At 36.6% G+C, this 20935-nt stretch overlaps 1 protein-coding gene and 1 pseudogene across 2 annotated transcripts; both read right to left on the bottom strand.

Annotated features, from left to right (window-relative positions):
- Positions 1-2278: 2278 nt before the first annotated feature.
- Positions 2279-5885, bottom strand: LOC109241325 (annotated as a pseudogene).
- A 2861-nt stretch (positions 5886-8746) lies between these two features.
- On the bottom strand, positions 8747-12613 carry LOC109241332 (histone deacetylase 8-like). Of its 2 annotated transcripts, XM_019408062.1 has the most exons (4): positions 12264-12613; positions 10555-11135; positions 9051-9216; positions 8747-8973 (listed from the first exon to the last, which is right to left on the bottom strand). In XM_019408062.1, the coding sequence occupies exons 1-4, from the start codon at positions 12541-12543 to the stop codon at positions 8966-8968; spliced, it is 1035 nt and encodes a 344-aa protein (XP_019263607.1). In that variant the 5' UTR covers positions 12544-12613; the 3' UTR covers positions 8747-8965. The 2 variants fall into 2 exon arrangements, with proteins under 2 accessions (XP_019263607.1, XP_019263606.1); XM_019408061.1 differs by having other exon boundaries at positions 8747-9216.
- Between the last annotated feature and the right edge of the window lie 8322 nt (positions 12614-20935).

Here is a 20935-nt window from a genome sequence, read left to right as displayed (position 1 = left end):
TAAAAATGTTGTTTAAGCTTTCAAATCTTAGAAAAAATGGCTTGAGTTTGCACAAACAGTAATTAAAACCCTGGACTGAGATCAATAATGTGCAAGTAATGCGAAAAACTGTGATATCAATCCCTGAAGGATTCACATAGTTGGCACGAAGCCCAAAATGCAATCAGCCAAATTATGATGATACAAGTAGTTTCAGTCCGAATACGCGGTAAAAATCAACAACCGGGACGGACCAAGTCACAATCCCCAACGGTGCTCTACCGCCACGCTGACATCCGGCGTGCAAAGTCACCTCAATACAGTACTATGATGTTGCAAATCCGGGGTTTTCAAACCCTCAGGATATCATTTACAAGTATTACTCACCTCGAACCGGTGAAAATCTCTAGCTCGCGATGCCTTTGCCCTCAAATCGGCCTCCACGCGCGTCCAAATCTATCCAAAAATCAGAGCGAATAGCATCAAATATGCTAAGGGAACAATACCCAATCGGAAACAATGGAAAAATAGCAAAAATCTCGAAACCAGCAAAACCCGAGCCCGGGCCCACTTCTCGAAAAATTACTAAACTCACATTACCGGATTCCTCGTCTCGCCACGAGTCCATACATACCAAGAACTCCCAAATCCGAGCTCAAATGACCTATCAAATCCCAATTTTGAAATATCAAAAAACTCAAAGCCCTAGCTTTACCTTTTTTGATGAATTTCAACCAAATTTCCATGTTAAATCTATCATAATCTCGTGCATTTAGGCCAAAGGGACTTACCTCCAATTCGATTCCCAGTCAAAACTCCTTTAATTCTCGCCAAAAGCTCTCAAGGTCGCTCAACAATGGAGGAAAATATACCAAGCTCGCAGAATGAAATATTCAATAAAAAAAAACCCTTTTATGACCAGTCCAGTTTTCGCTTCTGCGGTCCCGCTTCACGCTTATGCGGGACCGCTTATGTGGCCAAATCCCCGCTCTCTGCGGATATTCCCATTTAAAAATGCCAACACCGCTTCCTGCGACTAACCCTCCGCTTCTGCGGACCCGCTGATGCGAATAATGGTCCGCTTCTGCGGAATTACCTTACACCTCAGGGACCGCTTCTGCGGTGAGTCCTCCGCTTAAGCGCTCCTGCTTCTGCGGTCCAAGACCCGCAGAAAGCGAGAATACCTTCAGATATATGCAAACTCCCCAAAACTCTCCGTTTACCACCCGAACTCACCCCGAGGCCCCCGGGACCTCAATCAAAAGCACAAAATGGTCCAATACCCTATTCAAAACTTGTTCCAATCCTAAAAAACGCATCACAACAACAAAAATCCTCAATTCTCATCAATTTCAAGCCTAAGTTTTTCAGATTCTTCGCGAAACTTCGCATTCGATCAAAAACCCCAAAAAATCACCTCCGAATCATCTGAAATTTTTGCACACACCATTTCAAAATCACCTAACGAAGCTACTGCAACTCTCGAAATTCTATTCTGACCCCCCGGATCAAAATCTCACCTACCAACCGGAATTCGCCAAAATCCTAACTTCGCCAATTCAAGCCTATTCTACACCGGACCTCCAAATCACTTCCGATCACTCTGTTAAGTCACAAATCATCCTCCCGAAGTAACCGAATCACCGGAAAATCACATCGACCCTCTAACTCAATAGTCAACATCCGGTTGACTTTTCCAAAACAGGCCCTTCCTTAAAGAGACCAAGTGTCTCATTTTCCTACCAAAACCAATCCAAATCAACTCTAACACACCAGATACTGATAACGAAACGTGAAGAAGCATAAAACGGGGAAAACGGAGCAGTAACACTGAGACGACGGGTTCGGGTTCGTCACAAATAGTATAGCAAAAATCTAAGAGTAAGTCAAGTTTGAACTTTTCTACAAGTCACAATAGCAACGGTACTCGATGCTATTCTCTGAGTGTCCAATATATCAGCTTCAAAAAACAGAGGTTTAAGATTATATATATATATAATATATATATATATATATATATATATATATATATATATATATATATAATATATAATATTATATATTCAAATTACAGAATGATGTTAGAATAGAACCAACAACGCCTTTCAAAGGAGAAAAATGAGCAAGAAATCAATCAGCTGGTTGGTTTGAGCGCGCCTGTTTTGCTGATATGTAGATGACTTATTGGGATAATCTTCACTTCAGGAAAAATGTAATGTTGCTGTCACACCAGAAGTTGCTAAGCATCTTTAAGGAATGGTACAGTTTCCTTTTGATATTTTGATAGCTTCAATTACCTTTATTGGAATGATTCATCTTCAGGATAATAAGCAATAGGATCAGATAATAGAGGTTCTGAAACGTTCAGCACACTTCAAGAAGTTGCATGCAGAACAATAGGCTGCATATGTAACATGGTATCCACCTTCTTGGACGATCAAGAGCCGCCCATTGCTATATACTTATCAGCCATGCACGAATTCTCGCCCAATATCTCTGTAACCCTCCATCGTCAAGCATTGCCTTCCATATTGGGTCAAACTGAAAATTCAAGCCGAGTATGAAGAAGTTTCTTGAGTTAGCATAATATGATAGCTCTATGATAGCAAATTTATTAACATGATTAAAGAGAAATGGTGATTATTGCATCTCTGAGAAGTTAACACTAAGTGCATAGAGCTTTAGAACTAACATTCCTATCTCGAGTTTGAAATACTGTACTAATTTACTTCTTGAAGAACAATATTGGGAAAACTCTTACCTTTCAAGATATCCAACTTTCTTATAAAAAACTAAAAAAAGCATAAATAATGCTCAACTCCCGGTAGTTTTGTCATAAAATGCAAAGACCATCCCTCCTGTTCCCCCGTGTTCAAAGATTATTGCTTTAGATGAATGTCACAAAGTTCTGGTAATGCGAAAAACAAAAACTGAAAGCAAATCGAAGGCTTAGTAACAACTTTTAAAAAAGGTCAAGTAAAACACCATCTTTTTGTTTTATAACAACAACAACAAAACAAAAAGCCCAATGTAATCCCATAAATGGGGTCTAGGGAGGGTAGTGTGTACGCAGACCTTAACCCTCCCTACTTATAAAGGGTAGAGAGGTATATATATATATATATATCAAAATATATTTCTTTTTCAATATTTTTCCTTCAACATATGATGGTACTTGTAAGATGAAGTCCTCATCAAATTATATTAAGGTACAATAAATAGTTAAGAGAGGTTCAGAAGAATATTGAAACTTAGAGGCAAGGTCCCTTGTGATTATTACAAAACTGGATATCTTTTCCATGTTGTAATGCTCTCCACCTCAGTGTGCTAACATAGCCAGACTAGTTCAATATTATGAACAAAAAGCATAATCTGCATACTTAAATATTTTGAACATGCATTAGAAGGTAAGAAGAAACAACAGATGGATTTGGAAGGCAATGACCACATACATAATACAGTTTTTTGACCAAAACTATAGTCCATATTAAATTAAGACAAAAGAAAACCTTCAGAAACATTTTAGAAAAGGAAAAAAAAAACAAGAGAGAATAACCTTGGGGAACAAGGGGTCTTTTTTTTTTTTTTTTTTTTTTGAAAAGCATTGGGTTTTTATGACCAGTAACAAATGAACAGTAGATTAAACAATTCTGCAAAGAAACAACCTTTGATATATGGAATTTAATCTGCAAACCTTAATAGCATAAATATTATTTGAAGCATACGTGTGTGCTAAACACCAATCACAAATCTACAACTATCTTTCAATGTCTGAATATGCCTTCTTTTCACATTTTTAAGATGATATTGCATTGATTAAATGAACTTTACTTCAACACTACCTTTCAAATTCATCACAAAAATACAAAACATTGAACTGCAATAAGATAGTGCAATTACAGCACTTGAGTCCTGCCCAAAACCAAAACCATCATATCAGGCTCAAATTTCTCTATAGCAGGAACAACTAAATGATGCACGGCATAACCATACCCTTCGTCCCCAGTTCCATTTGGCAATGGTTATATCAGGTTATACCCAAAACCTTACACTTCACCAAGCTCATCCGATAGTTCACTCTGTGGATGAGAGGGGCCCCAAGAACCATGATTCATATGAAGGGAGATCGTAAGAACTTTAATCAGAACGATAAAATCCTTCTGCTGTTCCATTCCCGTAATGAACATCAATGTCAAGGACAGCAACTTTTCTACAACCACTATCTAGAGCCATTTGTACAAGCTAGACCCGGCATTGTTAAGGAAGCAATAACCATCCCCCTTGAGTAGGTTGTGCATGATGACCAGTGGTCCTGACCAATGCATATGCAAATTTCCCGTGTCCATCAATTATATGCTGCATAGCTGATAATGTAATACCAGCAGCAAGAAGTGCTGCATCCCATGACCAGGATTTAAGAATGTCCCTCCACATATTTCCTTTCCCTCCGTTTCTATCAGCTTCAATTAGTTCATTTAACATATTCTGACAAATTAAAAAATGAAAAAGCTTAGTGGCTTACAATTTTGGATTGAGAATACGATTCCAGAATAGATTTGGATTTACTAAAAAGCCAACTCATGATAGAATATTACCTAAAGTTTGTGTATCTTCTCATGGTCTGTAATTTACTACGAGTGATTGTCCAGGTTTTTTTATGAAGGTTTTGCGTGCTTGACTAACCATACTGATTCAATATGCTAGAGTGTCTTACATTATCCATAAATTACTACGGGATTTATTGGTTAGGATGTAAATAAAGCTAAATAATTTAACTTCGATATGCACTACCTTTTCTGCATTAATTCCATTTTATTTCTATTCCTTTAAACCAATCAACCCCTTCGTTTTCTTCCAATTCCTCCAAACCAATCAGCCCCTTAAGTTGGTTTATAATGTGCTATCTTACTTCCTTTCCCATAATTGCATTCTGTTAACCGTATGATTGTTTAATAACCGTATTGATTGTGCTACTCATGCTTTAGCAGCTCAGAAATAAATCCATATGCTTCAATTTGATATTTAATCATTTTCAAAAATGTGGGTAACAAGCACTAGAAGGATAATCTGGACGTGAAAACTATATTACTAGCTTCAGTTTTCGTGTAATTACCTTAAGATCTTTTGACGAATCTTTTGGCTTTAAGAATTATCACACTTGTCAATTCGCCAATTAGAATGAAATTCACTTCCTCGGTCATAAGGAATTCTGCATTTGTAAGCTTAAATTTCACACCTCAATAGGGTTCCTAATTCTATAAAAAATGTAGCAACTTTCATATAAACTTCATATCCCCTGAAGGATCTTCTTCACAACACAGAATCTTTAGGTAGAAAATGCATAAAAGTTTAAAGCTTTACCTAAAAGATTACATCTTTCACTTCCAAATGGTCGATCACATTAACTTTACTTGGGATTTTACTATATCTATACTTATAAATGTTATCGTCAAGACAAACATTTATGATATTCACTACGAAAATTAGTCAATTTGGGAAAAGTGGAGTAACAATCTAGTCTAGATTAATCCTTAGATAGAGCAATATACTCAACTAAAACACGTAGAATTGTAGAAATCAAAAGTTATACAGAAAAAAGAAATCTGAAAAGGAAGTTCAAGTGGGGTACCTTGAGTGTGGAAAGATAACAATTCAGAGATAAGAGCAGGGCGGCATGGTGCCAAGAATGAAGGTGAAATAGGACCCCTTTTGAGAATGGACAACATATCTTTACCCTGTCTGCATTTTCTGGGTGCTTTTCCAAAACATCAAGAAAACCGGGGTCATTCCTGTATCGAAAACACCAGTTCCTGTGTCATGTTTCAGCATGCCTCGTCCCAGAATACATGAATGAGGTTGTCTGCTTGTAAAGATGAAGAAGGAAAACCCTCACCAGATAGAGCCATGAAGAAATTGGAGATTTGAATTGAGTAAGAAGATGGACTGACTTAACACCACATGGTGACTTCGTTTGACCTTTAATACTCTTTTTATTCGAGGAAATGACAAACATAGTCCCTAAAACATTACTCCTCCCTCCATTTTAATTAATTTTTAATAATTTTTTATAATCCATAGTATTTAATTTTTTTGGAATATCAAAAAGGAATTAATTTTTTTTTTAAGTTATTCTTGGAGTTTGTTATATTCTTAAGGTCCAAATTAAGATTAATATGGTCAATTTTATTATTAATTAGTGCTAAAAGGTAAATTTCTTAATACGTGTGAAAACAGGCGAAAAAAAAATCAATTAAAGTTGGCCGAGGGTAATAGCGTTGTTGCTCTCTGTCAACTTCCTACTTTAATGTTAAAACAAAAGATAACACTTTTTTTTTGTTGGTTGAAAAGATGCAGTTATATTATAATAAATCAAAAACGTATAGGACAAACAGTTGAGTAGAATGCGTAAGGGTCATAGTTGCAAAACTAGAGTTTGCTACTAAAGTCCCGTGTGGGAACTATTACTAGTAAGAGAGATAGAACTAGATAAACACTATTATAATACTAGGTAGAAACTACTATTACACAAAGTAGTTGTCTCAGAGAGTGATTGTGTTGAAGTGCTGGTTAGTTTGTAATTAGCCGTCTTTGAAAATGGTGCCGTTTTGATCTTGTTCATAAGAAGGCTTTGCAAAAGATGGTGTTTCTTCCAAAAGTATGCAGCTCTCCTGTGCATGCATTGCTCCATATTTAGCTAAACTATCGCTACACAATTTTTGCTCTCTGTAGATGTGTTGTAGAGGAGGGCTTATCCAGCTGTTGGAGTAATAACCTGCAATCGTTAATAAAAGTAGTGTAGTGCATTATACTTTGAGTTAAACATACCGATTATTGCATGTGCATCTGTCTCAATGATGATGGTTTGAGATGCTGTTGTACAGCAATTTTCAGCCCCATGAGCAGTGCTAGAAGTTCCTGTCTAAACACTTGTGCCTTGTTTTGGATTTCCTGCAAATCCCATGATCCATTTTCCCTTAACAACCGGGACGGACCAAGTCACAATCCCCAACGGTGCTCTACCCCACGCTCACGTCCGGCGTGCAAGTCACCTCAATACAGTACTATGATGTGCAAATCCCGGAGTGTCAAACCCTCAGGATATCATTTACAAGTATTACTCACCTCGAACCGGTGAAATCTCTAGCTCGCGACGCCTTTGCCCCTCAAATCGGCCTCCACGCGCGTCAAATCTATCCAAAATCAGAGCGAATACATCACAATATGCTAAGGGAACAATACCCAATCGGAAACAATGGAAAAATAGCAAAAATCTCGAAACTAGCAAAACCCGAGCCCCGGGCCCACTTCTCGAAAAATTACAAAACTCACATTACCGGATTCCTCGTCTCGCCACGAGTCTATACATACCAAGAACTCCCAAATTCAAATGACCTATCAAATCCCAATTTGAAATATCAAAAACTCAAGCCCTAGCTTTACCCCTTTTTGGTGAATTTCAACCAATTTCCATGTTAAATCTATCATAATCTCGTGCATTTAGGCCAAGGGACTTACCTCCAATCGATTCCCAGTCAAAACTCCCTTTAATTCTCGCCAAAAGCTCTCAAGGTCGCTCAACAATGGAGGAAAATATACCAAGCTCGCAGATGAAATATTCAATAAAAACCCTTTATGACCAGTCCAGTTTTCGCTTCTGCGGTCCCGCTTCCGCTTATGCGGGACCGCTTATGTGGCCAAATCCCCGCTTCTGCGGATATTCATTTAAAATGCCAACACCGCTTCTGCGACTACCCGTCCGCTTCTGCGGACCCGCTGATGCGAATAATGGTTCGCTTCTGCGGAATTACCTTACCACCCCAGGGACCGCTTCTGCGGTGAGTCCTCCGCTTCTGCGGTCCAAGACCCGCAGAAGCGAGAATACCATCAGATATATGCAAACTCCCAAAACTCTCCGTTTAACCACCCGAACTCACCCCGAGGCCCCCGGGACCTCAACCAAAAGCACAAACATGGTCCAATACCCTATTCAAACTTGTTCCAATCCTAAAAACGCATCCAACAACACAAAAATCCTCAATTCTCATCAATTTCAAGCCTAAGTTTTTCAGATTCTTCCGAAACTCGCATTCGATCAAAAACCCAACCAAATCACCTCCGAATTATCTGAAATTTTGCACACACATTCAAAATCACCTAACTAAGCTACTGCAACTCTCGAAATTCCATTCCGACCCCCGGATCAAAATCTCACCTACCAACCGGAATTCGCCAAAATCCTAACTTCGCCAATTCAAGCCTAATTCTACACCGGACCTCCAAAATCACTTCCGATCACTCTGTTAAGTCACAAATCATCCCCCGAAGCTAACCGAATCACCGGAAATCACATCCGAGCCCTCTAACTCAATAGTCAACATCCGGTTGACTTTTCCAAAACAGGCCTTCCTTAAAGAGACCAAGTGTCTCATTTTCTACCAAAACCAATCCAAATCAACTCTAACACACCAGATACTGATAACGAAACGTGAAGAAGCATAAAACGGGGAAAACGGAGCAGTAACACATGAGACGACGGGTCGGGTCGTCACAAATAGTATAGCAAAAATCTAGAGTAAGTCAAGTTTGAACTTTTCTACAAGTCACAATAGCAACGGTACTCGATGCTATTCTCTGAGTGTCCAATATATCAGCTTCAAAAACAGAGGTTTAAGATTATATATATATATATATATATATATATATATATATATATATATATATATATATATATATATATATATATATATATATATATATATATCAAATTACAGAATGATGTTAGAATAGAACCAACAACGCCCTTTCAAAGGAGAAAAATGAGCAAGAATCATCAGCTGGTTGGTTTGAGCGCGCTGTTTTGCTGATATGTAGATGACTTATTGGGATAATCTTCACTTCAGGAAAAATGTAATGTTGCTGTCACACCAGAAGTTGCTAAGCATCTTTAAGGAATGGTACAGTTTCCTTTTGATACTTTTTGATAGCTTCAATTACCTTTATTGGAAATGATTCATCTTCAGGATAATAAGCAATAGGATCAGATAATAGAGGTTCTGAAACGTTCAGCACACCTTCAAGAGTTGCATGCAGACAATAGGCTGCATATGTAACATGGTATCCACCTTCTTGGACGATCAAGAGCCGCCCATTGCTATACTTATCAGCCATGCCACGAATTCTCCGCCCAATATCTCTGTAACCCTCCATCGTCAAGCATTGCCTTCCATTTGGGTCAAACTGAAAATTCAAGCCGAGTTGAAGAAGTTTCTTGAGTTAGCATAATATGATAGCTCTATGATAGCAAATTTATTAACATGATGTAAAGAGAATGTGATTATTTGCATCTCTGAGAAGTTAACACTAAGTGCATAGAGCTTTTAGAACTAACATTCCTATCTCGAGTTTGAAATACTGTACTAATTTACTTCTTGAAGAACAATATGGGAAAACTCTTACCTTTCAAGATATCCAACTTTCTTATAAAAAACTAAAAAAGCATAAAATATGCTCAACTTCCCGGTAGTTTGTCATAAAATGCAAAGACCATCCCTCCTGTTCCCCCGTGTTCAAAGATTATTGCCTTTTAGATGATGTCACAAAGTTCTGGTAATGCGAAAACAAAAACTGAAAGCAAATCGAAGGCTTAGTAACAACTTTTAAAAAGGTCAAGTAAAAACCATCTTTTTGTTTTATAACAACAACAACAACAACAAAAAGCCCAATGTAATCCCATAAATGGGGTCTAGGGAGGGTAGTGTGTACGCAGACCTTACCCCTACCTTATAAAGGTAGAGAGGCTATATATATATATATATATCAAAATATATATTCTTTTTCAATATTTTCCTTCAACATATGATGGTACTTGTAAGATGAAGTCTCTCATCAATGTCATTAAGGTACAAAATAGTTAAGAGAGGTCAGAAGAATATTGAAACTTAGAGGCAAGGTCCTTGTGATTATTACAAACTGGATATCTTTTCCAATGTTGTATGCTCTCCACCTCAGTGTGCTAACATAGCCAGACTAGTTCCATATTATGAACAATAAGCATAATCTGCATACTTAAATATTTTGAACATGCATTAGAAGGTAAGAAGAAACAACAGATGGATTTGGAAGGCAATGACCACATACCATAATACAGTTTTTGACCAAAACTATAGTCCATATTAAATTAGACAAAAGAAACCTTCAGAAACATTTTAGAAAGGAAAAAAAAAACAAGAGAGAATAACCTTGGGGAAACAAGGGGTCTTTTTTTTTTTTTTTTTTTGAAAAAGCATTGGGTTTTTATGACCAGTAACAAATGAACAGTAGATTAACAATTCTGCAAAGAAACAACCTTTGATATATGGAATTTAATCTGCAAACCTTATAGCATAAATATTATTTGAAGCATACGTGTGTGCTAACACCAATCACAAATCTACAACTATCTTTCATGTCTGAATATGCCTTCTTTTCACATTTTTAAGATGATATTGCATTGATTAATGAACTTTACTTCAACATACCTTTCAAATTCCATCACAAAATACAAAACATTGAACTGCAATAAGATAGTGCACTTACAGCACTTGAGTCCTGCCCAACAACCAAAACCATCATATCAGGCTCAAATTTCTCTATAGCAGGAACAACTAAATGATGCACGGCATAACCATACCCTTCGTCCCCAGTTCCATTTGGCAATGGTATATTCAGGTTATACCCAAAACCTACACCTTCACCAAGCTCATCGATAGTTCCACTCTGTGGATGAGAGGGGCCCCAAGAACCATGATTCATATGAAGGGAGATCGTAAGAACTTTATCAGAACGATAAAATCCTTCTGCTGTTCCATTCCCGTAATGAACATCAATGTCAAGGACAGCAACTTTTCTACAACCACTATCTAGAGCCATTTGTACAGCTAGACCGGCATTGTTAAGGAAGCAATAACCATCCCCTTGAGTAGGTTGTGCATGATGACCAGGTGGTCTGACCAATGCATATGCAAATTTCCCGTGTCCATCAATTATATGCTGCATAGCTGATAATGTAATACCAGCAGCAAGAAGTGCTGCATCCCATGACCCAGGATTTAAGAATGTCCCTCCACATATTTCTTTCCCTCCGTTTCTATCAGCTTCAATTAGTTCATTTACATATTCTGACAAATTAAAAATGAAAAAGCTTAGTGGCTTACATTTTGGATTGAGAATAGATTCCAGAATAGAGTTTGGATTTACTAAAAGCCAACTCATGATAGAATATACCTAAAGTTTGTGTATCTTCTCATGGTCTGTATTTACTCGAGTGATTGTCCAGGTTTTTTTATGAAGGTTTGCGTGCTTGACTAACCATACTGATTCAATATGCTAGAGTGTCTTACATTATCCATAATTACTACGGATTTATTGGTTAGGATGTAAATAAAGCTAAATAATTTAACTTCGATATGCACTACCTTTCTGCATTAATTCCATTTATTTCTATTCCTTTAAACCAATCAACCCCTTCGTTTCTTCCAATTCCTCCAAACCAATCAGCCCCTTAAGTTGGTTATAATGTGCTATCCTTACTTCCTTTCCCATAATTGCATTCTGTTTAACCGTATTGATTGTTTAACCGTATTGATTGTGCTACTCATGCTTTAGCAGCTCAGAATAAATCCATATGCCTTCAATTTGATATTTAATCAATTTTCAAAATGTGGTAACAAGCACTAGAAGATAATCTGGACGTGAAACTATATTACTAGCTTCAGTTTTCGTGGTAATTACCTTAATGATCTTTGACGAATCTTTTGGCTTTAAGAATTATCACACTTGTCAATTTCCCAATTAGAATGAAATTCACTTCCTCGGTCATAGGAGATTCTGCATTTGTAAGCTTAAATTTCACACCTCAATAGGGTTCCTAATTCTATAAAAAATGTAGCAACTTTCATATAAACTTCAATCCCCTGAAGGATCTTCTTCACAACACAGAATCTTTTAGGTAGAAATGCATAAAAGTTTAAGCTTTACCTAAAAGATTACATCTTTCACTTCCAAATGGTCGATCACATTAAACTTTACTTGGGATTTTATATATCTAATACTTATAATGTTATCGTCAAGACAAACATTTATGATATTTCACTACGAAAATTAGTCAAATTTGGGAAAGTGGAGTAACAATCTAGTCTAGATTATCCTAGATAGAGCAATATACTCAACTAAAACACGTAGAATTGTAGAAATCAAAAGTTTATACAGAAAAAAGAAATCTTGAAAAGGAAGTTCAAGTGGGGTACCTTGAGTGTGGAAAGATAACAATTCAGAGATAAGAGCAGGGCGGCCATGGTGCCAAGAAATGAAAGGTGAAATAGGACCCCTTTTGAGAATGGACAACATATTCTTTACCCTGTCTGCATTTTCTGGGTGCTTTTCCAAAACATCAAGAAAACCGGGGTCCATTCCTGTATCGAAAACACCAGTTCCTGTGTCATGTTTCAGCATGCCCTCGTCCCAGAATACATGAATGAGGTTGTCTGCTTGTAAAGATGAAGAAGGAAAACCCTCACCAGAAGCCATGAAGAAATTGGAGATTTGAATTGAGTAAGAAGATGGACTGACTTAACACCACAGTGGTGACTTCGTTTGACCCTTTAATACTCTTTTTATTCGAGGAAATGACAAACATAGTCCCTAAAACATTACTCCTCCCGTCCATTTTAATTAATTTTTTGATAATTTTTTATAATCCATAGTATTTAATTTTTTTGGATATCAAAAAGGAATTAATTTTTTTTTTAAGTTATTCTTGGAGTTTGTTATATTCTTAAGGTCCAAATTAAGATTAATATGGTCAATTTTATTATTAATTAGTGCTAAAAGGTAAATTTCTTAATACGTGTGAAAACAGGCGAAAAAAAATCAATTAAAGTTGGCCGAGGGTAATAGCGTTGTTGCTCTCTGTCAACTTCCTACTTTATGTTAAAACAAAAGATAACACTTTTTTTTTGTTGGTTGAAAAGATGCAGTTATATTATAGATAATCAAAAACGTATAGGACAACAGTTGAGTAGATGCGTAAGGGGCATCATAGTTGCAAAACTAGAGTTTGCTACTAAAGTCCCCGTGTGGGAACTATTACTAGTAAGAGAGATAGAACTAGATAAAACACTATTATTAATACTAGGTAGAACACTACTATTACACAAAGTAGTTGTCTCAGAGAGTGATTGTGTTGAAGTGCTGGAGTTAGTTGTAATTAGCCGTCTTTGAAATGTGCCGTTTTGATCTTGTTCATAAGAAGGCTTTGCAAAAGATGGTGTTCTTCCAAAAAGTATGCAGCTCTCCTGTGCATGCATTGCTCCATATTTAGCTAAACTATCGGCTACACAATTTTGCTCTCTGTAGATGTGTTGTAGAGGAGGGCTATCCAGCTGTTGGAGTAATAACCTGCAATCGTTAATAAAAGTAGTGTAGTGCATTATACTTGAGTTAAACATACCGATTATTGCATGTGCATCTGTCTCAATGATGATTGGTTTGAGATGCTGTTGTACAGCAATTTTCAGCCCCATGAGCAGTGCTAGAAGTTCTGTCTAAACACTTGTGCCTTGTTTGGATATTCCTGCAAATCCCATGATCCATTTTCCTTGGTGGTTTCGGAAAATACCACTGATACCATTTTTTTTCCTGGTTAGATGAGCAAGACCCATCAATGTTTAGTTTGTAAGTATTATGGTTTGGGGGATGCCATTTTATGTATAGAGGTGTTAGAGAATGATATTTTAATTTTGGATTTGTTAGAAAATAATATTCCGCAACCAGTTTTAATATAAAGGGTATATTTAAAAGGATTCGTTGATGGTCGAATGTGTTCTTGTTCCTTATAATCCAAAGCTTGTATATGGAATTTTATGAGGGGTTGATAGTAAGGGTGAATGTATAAATTGGTGTAACCAATGTATATTGTCATTTTGGTATGTAGAAGAATGGGGAATTGGAAATGAGACTTTAAGTACAGTCCAAAGCTGAATTGTATTGGGACATTCTAGAAAGAGATGGATTATTGTTTCAGGAGCCATATGACACTGTGGACAGATAGATGAATTAAGGATACCTAATTTTGCAAGATACACACTCGTTGGGAGTCTGTTGTGACAAAGTAACCAGAGGAAAAAGGATATTTTTGGTGGAATATGAAGTTTCTAAATCCACTTGTAGGAGTATTGTGGATTTGTGGTATTGATTAGAGAATTGTAAATAGATTTAACAGAGAAGATACCATTTATTGTAAGAGCCCAATATATTTGATCATATGTTATGGGTGAAATTGGCATATAAATATCTTTGATTGTGGATTTTAAATGATTTGGTAGTGTGAATGGTAATGTGTCCAAATGCCATTTGTGATTGCAATAGTAATTTGAAACAAGTTTTACAAAAGATAACACTATTTAGACTACTAAGGTGCTAATAAATATTTCTTTACATGGGAAAAATGTCCTCACATTTTCATGGGGAGCATTAGGGTATTCGTCGGTACGGTACGGTACGGTATTTAGATATTTCGGTTCGGTATTTTCGGTATTCGATTTCTTAAAATTTTATACCAATATCATGCCTAATTAAATTTGGTATGGTTCGATTTTTCTCCTTTCAGCTTCGATTTATTCGATCTGGTAACGTTGTTTTGTTCTCTCGAATATTAACTAATGCATAAAGCCATAGACTGTAATCTTCTTAAGTAGGTTATTCACAAATACGAAAATAACAAATATTATAATATAGTGGGGGGAAAAAACCATAAACGCTAAACCTAGACAGGAGAAAGGTTGAAACATAAGTAGACAACCAAAGAAAAGGGGAAAAGACCAGTATAGTGGAATAAAGGTGATAAAGGTTAAAGAAAACTATAAAAATAACGTAAAAAATTTAGAACTTTAATATTTATGTTATAATTAATAATACGTGTATTGTGTAACTTAGTATATATTTCGGTATGATATCGGTATTTTAGTAATTTATTTTTGAATACGAATACCATACCTAATACTACCAATTCTTTTAAAAATTTAAACCAAATATCATATCAAATTTCAAAAAATCAAATGCCAAATACCAAATTTCGATTTTGGTACGATAATTCGATATTTATCAAATTATGCACAACCCTAATGGGAATAGATTAGTACAGTAAATTACTGGAATCTTACATAAATGTCCCAAATAAGTTCCAACTTACTTATCTCTAGTCATTAATCATAGACTTACCAAAATCAGCCAAGCACATATAAAAATTGAAAACCCAAATAAATAAGGTTCTTTCTCTCCAAGAATCACATGCAAAGATCTCCTTTCTTATTTTTAATCGTGATCAGCAACATTAGATGCAAGACGGAGAGAAATTTCATGGATGAGGTAGCAAACAAGGTGATGAAATACAAAAAAATATATATACAAGATTCCAAAAATCTAAGCAAAGAAGGGCATTTTTCAATGAATATGGTTGAAATTCATTGAAAACATATAGATGAGTCAATATACAAAATTTGAGGAAGATTGGAGGTGATTTGGTGTCAAAATACGTAGTTAAAATCGAGTCGAAAAGTTTTTTTGCGACACATGTATCACACACACATGTATATATGGATATACTGTGATACTCATTTGATACATATATGATGTACAAATAATACACGGTGTGACACATATACTATTATTATTTTATTTTTCATCTTCTACTTGGAATTTTCAATTCAAACCACCTTAAAACTCCACCAAATCATCCCAAAACTGAGATTCAAACTCCTTAAGATGTACCCAATCTATTCTAATAACACTTACTCAAAAGAAAGCAAAAATTTGATCTTTTTTTTGCTACAAATAGCTAATTGGCTAATATTGATAATACTTGGCTAATATTAGTAATATTTAATGAATTGACTAATTTTTATAATAAGCTACTTATAAATGGACGTAGACTGTAGTTTCCCTAAATTACTACAAGTAGTCAGTGTTGGGCCAAGACAGGGCGCCAAAGTCGAGCTTGGATTTTGCCAGAGTTTATGAGATTTTTTTATTTCTATACACTATTTGAAACCTTATTGCCAAAAATATCTCAGTTTTTGTATTTACCCTACCTAAACACGTTTTAACTACAAAAAATATACATTTGTTTAAACTAGACTTCTTTGTGCGGTACACTTCCTTATTTTGACGCGGGGTTTTGGGATAGCTTATATTTCAGTTAGAGATTTTACTGACGCAATCATCGCACCATAATCAAGGCAACATATCTGTAGAATCCTTCTATTACGCAGATTCCTCTGGTTTTCCATAATCAACAAACTCAAAAAAAAAAAAAGCTTATGAAGAAAACAATTGCAAACAATTAGCTACAATTGAATTGAATTTCGCGACATAATATCAAAATTGGCGATTATGCTTCATCTCAATGGTCGGTGGGATAGCGTTGGGAGATACAAAAATTTTGATACTGACAAAATTGTAGTCAATGAAGATTCAAATTATAGTCAATTGAATTTCGCAATTGCAGAGTATCTAATGATCGGTACCTCCGCAAAAATCATCGAAATCAAATACACTATCAATGAACGTTGTCCTCCAATGGAAATTTGGAACGATATTGGAGTTCGAGTGTATATGGAGACGAAAAAGGAGAACAAAAACTTAGGAATGTATCCGCTATGTATAACAGTACGTGATTTTGATTTGGAATGCAGTATGTCGAATGCGAGCACAATTGCAGGTTTGCTCTGTTTTTCCAGTGCTAATGTTTTTCAATTTCAAGTGTTCTACAATTTTACTACAAATTATCCACAATTATACTACATAACAAATGTAGTTCAACTGTTATGTCTCTAAGTACAATTGAAATGTAACTGTTGCATAGTACTTAAGGTTTGAAAAAATAAAAATGTGATCACAGAACAAAGTATCTACAAGTATTCTATCAAATACTGAACACCTGAATTTACAGAGGGCTGAATTACTATACTTGTAATTGAGTGCAGGTACTTCTGATTATCGCAATACTAACAGGGTACAATTGTCAAGCAATTGTAATACAATTGGAGAAGTATCAGGAATAGTGAAGTTGATTGATATGCCAACATCTCCGGTAATTGTGGAATATGAAAGTATCATCATAACAAAAAATATGCCAAATGTAATTGAAGTAGGCCAAGTTTACCAAGACAAGCAAAAAATTGGCAGTGCAATGAAGCACTATTCTGTCACGAATAAGTTTCGTTTAGGGTGAAAAGGTCTAGTGTAAGAAGGTATGAACATTTTATTTGTCAAATTCATATTGTGTATTAGTTGTAGTTTTTATGTATATAAATTTTTTAAAATAATTTGTTGTGCATAAACGGCCTCGTATTTTGTAGCTACAATTTGCATAGTATTTTTTGAATTATTTTTATTCTGTAGCTACTGCCTTTTGTGTGTTGGGGACAATTGTATGTGGCACTTCAAGTCCACCAGCATAAATGAATCAACATTGTTCAAGGTTCGAAAATTCAACAGCTTGCACACATGCTCTTTGATGGACAACACATATATACAACGCAAAGATACTGCCATGGTAGTTGGTAGCATGGTGATGCCACAATATGCGAATTCTAAGACAATATACACACCAAAGGACATACAAACTGACATGTTGTCAGAACATGGTGTGAACTTAACATACATGCAAGCTTGGAGAGCAAAGGAAAATACTTTAGAATTTTTGAGAGGTCATCCTGTTGATTCCTACAGTCGCTTGCCGAGTTATTTGTATATTCTAGAGAAGACTTATCCGGGTCGGTAGTGAAATTGCAGAAGACTGAGGATGACTGTTTCTTGTATGCATTTGTTGCACTTAGTACGTCCATCAAGGGTTGGGAGCATTGTAAGCCAGTTGTAGTAGTCGATGGTACCTTCTTGAAGTCGGCATATAGGGAAACCATGCTAACAACTAGCACAATGGATGCAACAGGTAATGTAGAATAATTGTAAAAATATTGTTATAAAGTTGTTTCTGAGATTGTATTTTTTGTATTTTCAAGTTTTATTACTAAAATTGAATTTCTTTTTGCTACCTATGTGATAGATAGAATATTACCACTAGCATACGCTGTTGTTGATTCAGAAAATGACGCATCATGGAGGTGGTTTTTTGAGCAATTCAAACATGCATATAGTGAAAAACTAAATATGTGTGTTGTTTCGGACCGGAATGAGAGTATATTGAAGGCAACATCTACTGCTTATACCGGCATGCCACATTATGCTTGCATGTGGCATATTTGGACAAATGTAAGGTCAAAGTTCAAGAAAGGTCATCTAAAGTTAAGTGTGTACTTTGCCACGACCCGATCATACACGCTTGATGAATTTAATGAAAGAATGTCAAAGATTGAAGAGATCGACACACGCGTTAAAGAATACCTATACGATATTGGCTATCACAGATGGTCTCGGGTACATGCTACGGTGAACAGAACATGGACGATGACATCAAACATTGTAGTGTCCTTGAATGCGGTAACCAAAGATGCAAGAGAGTTGCCTGTAGTTGAACTATTAGAGTACATGAGGACTGTTCTTGAACGTTGGAATAATGAAAAGTTATTGAATGCAAAGGGTATGTTCACATACCTTGGGAAAAAAATACAACAAAGAGTTGGAGGACATCAGGACATTATCGCAGAAGATGAGAGTAAGTTATGGCCAATAACATCAGATCATTGATTTCATCAAACTAAATATATATTGATAATTGTTGATATTTTGTTGTATAATTGCAGTTATTTTGTCTTGTGTCTGTTGCTGACAACTTGTTGTGTGTTACTAATAAAATTGTAGGTGAGAGCTTTAACAGATTACATCCACACTGTGATAGATGGTATGAAGCGCTTCATTGTTTGCCTTCAAAATAAGAGATGTAGTTGTGGACAATTCCAGCTTGATGAACTTCCTTGTCCATATGCTTTGGCGGTTTTGAGGCACAAGAACGTGTCTTATGAAAACTATTGTTCTCCTTATTACATGAGGGAGAGCTTTCTGTAGACTTATGAAATATCAGTAGACCCGCTTGTAACGACCCGACCGGTCGTTTTTAGAATTTACGCCCCGATCCCCTATTAACTGCTTTCCCCAAGTTTATTTCTGCTGTTTTGATTTGCCGGGACGTTCGGTTTTGAGTTTCGGAGAGTTTTGGGACACTTAGTCCCCAAATGAGAGCTTAAGTCTTGGAAATTTGACCATAGTCGGAACAGTATGAAGACGGCCTCAGAATGGAAATTCGATGGTTCCATTAGCTCCGTTGGGTGATTTCGGGCTTAGGGGCGTGTTCGGATTGTGTTTTGGAGGTCCGTAGCTAATTTAGGCTTGAAATGCCGGAAGTTAAATTTTTGAAGTTTCCGGTTCGATAGTGAGATTTTGATCCGAGGGTCGGAATGGAATTCCGAAAGTCGTAGTAGCTCCGTAGTGTTTAATGTGACGTATGTGCAAAATTTCAGGTCATTCGGACGAGGTTTGATAGACTTTTTGATCGAAAGCGTGTTTTAGAGTTTTTGGAATTCTTAAGCTTGAATCCGATGAAAAATAGGTGTTTTGATGTTGTTTTGAGCGTTCCAAAGGTTAGAACAACTTTGAATGATGTTTTAGGATTGGTTGGCAGGATTGGTTGAGGTCCCTGGGGCCTCTGGTGTGTTTCGGGTGCTCAACGGACCATTTTTGGACTTGGAAAAGCATCAGATTTTTGCTGGTATGTGTTGCAGACTTTTCTTCATCGCGATCGCTTGGAGAGAATCGCGATCACGAAGGCTTAGGCGAGGCAGAGGGAAAATTGTTCTTCGTGTCCGCATGGAGAGGAATGCGAACGCGTAGCTTTGGGGCAGTGCTGAATCGCGAACGCGTGGACTAGGCCGCGTTCGCGTAGAATAAATAAGGCGGCAGTGGGTTTAAATGTTTTCTCTACGCGGTCGCGTGAAGCCAACCGCGATCGCGTAAGTCTGAGGGAGCTAAGCATCGCGTTCACGGACGGGGTTCCGCGTTCGCGTAGGATAAATCTGAGGCGCATAGGCTTTTGTTCTTCGCGATCACGACTGGTCTTCCGATCGCGATTAAGGGAATCGCTGGGCAGATTTTTTTAAAAACCCAAAATCGAGGGTTTGAACCATATTTCATATTTTGGACTTGGGAGCTCGGGAGATTGCGATTTTTGGAGAGATTTTTTCCTGGGCGATTTGGGTAAGTAATTCCTACTCGGTTTAGACTAATTTCCATGAATCTACACTTAAATCCATCCATTAATTTCGAAATTTTTGTGGAAATTGGGGGAAAAGTTCTTAGACCAAGAAATTGAGTTTTGATTGGGGATTTGACATCGGATTGGGATAATTTTGGTATGGTTAGACTCGTGAGAGTGTGAGGATTCTGAAAATATAAATTTTACCCGATTCCGAGACGTGGGCCCTAGGGGCATTTTGGTCATTTTACCAAATTTTGCGTATTAGCTTAGAATTTAATTGTAGAATCAGTTACTTGAAGTGTTATTTACATTATGAATTTAATTGAATAGATTTGGACCATTTGGAGTCGGATACTCGTGGCAAGAACGTGGTTTCGGGTTGACATTTGAGCCGGTTCGAGGTAAGTGGCTTGTCTAACCTTGTGTGGTGGACCTTTCCCCTTAGGATTTGATATTGTTTTAATTGAAATGCCTTGTACGTGAGGTGACGAGCGCGTACTTGTGCTAATTGCTGGAAATCCGATTTTTCATTAAAAATAGCCTTGAATTGTGTTCTTCCTTTTCTTGCTTACACTGGGTGGAAACTAAGTCTGCTGTTAGCCTAGAGAAGCATGTCTACTTGACTAAATTGCTCTATTTGCCTTAACTGCCTTCTTTGTATTACGTGAAACATGCTAGGTTAGGATTACCTGCTTCCCCTTGATATGAAAT

This window comes from Nicotiana attenuata, unplaced genomic scaffold, assembly GCF_001879085.1.
Source record: "Nicotiana attenuata strain UT unplaced genomic scaffold, NIATTr2, whole genome shotgun sequence".
Lineage (NCBI taxonomy): Eukaryota > Viridiplantae > Streptophyta > Magnoliopsida > Solanales > Solanaceae > Nicotiana > Nicotiana attenuata.
Note: the sequence above shows the minus strand (reverse complement) of the source record. Positions and strands in the feature narration are given on the sequence as shown.

Coding starts and splice junctions, on each gene's coding strand:
- LOC109241332 (XM_019408061.1), bottom strand. CDS start 12,543: ATGGCTTCTGGTGAGGGTTTTCCTTCTTCATCTTTACAAGCAGACAAC. Junction 11,136..12,263: donor GTTATCTTTCCACACTCAAG/GTACCCCACTTG, acceptor TTAATTTGTCAG/AATATGTAAATGAACTAATT. Junction 9,217..10,554: donor TTGGGCAGGACTCAAGTGCT/GTAAGTGCACTA, acceptor TTGAATTTTCAG/TTTGACCCAAATGGAAGGCA.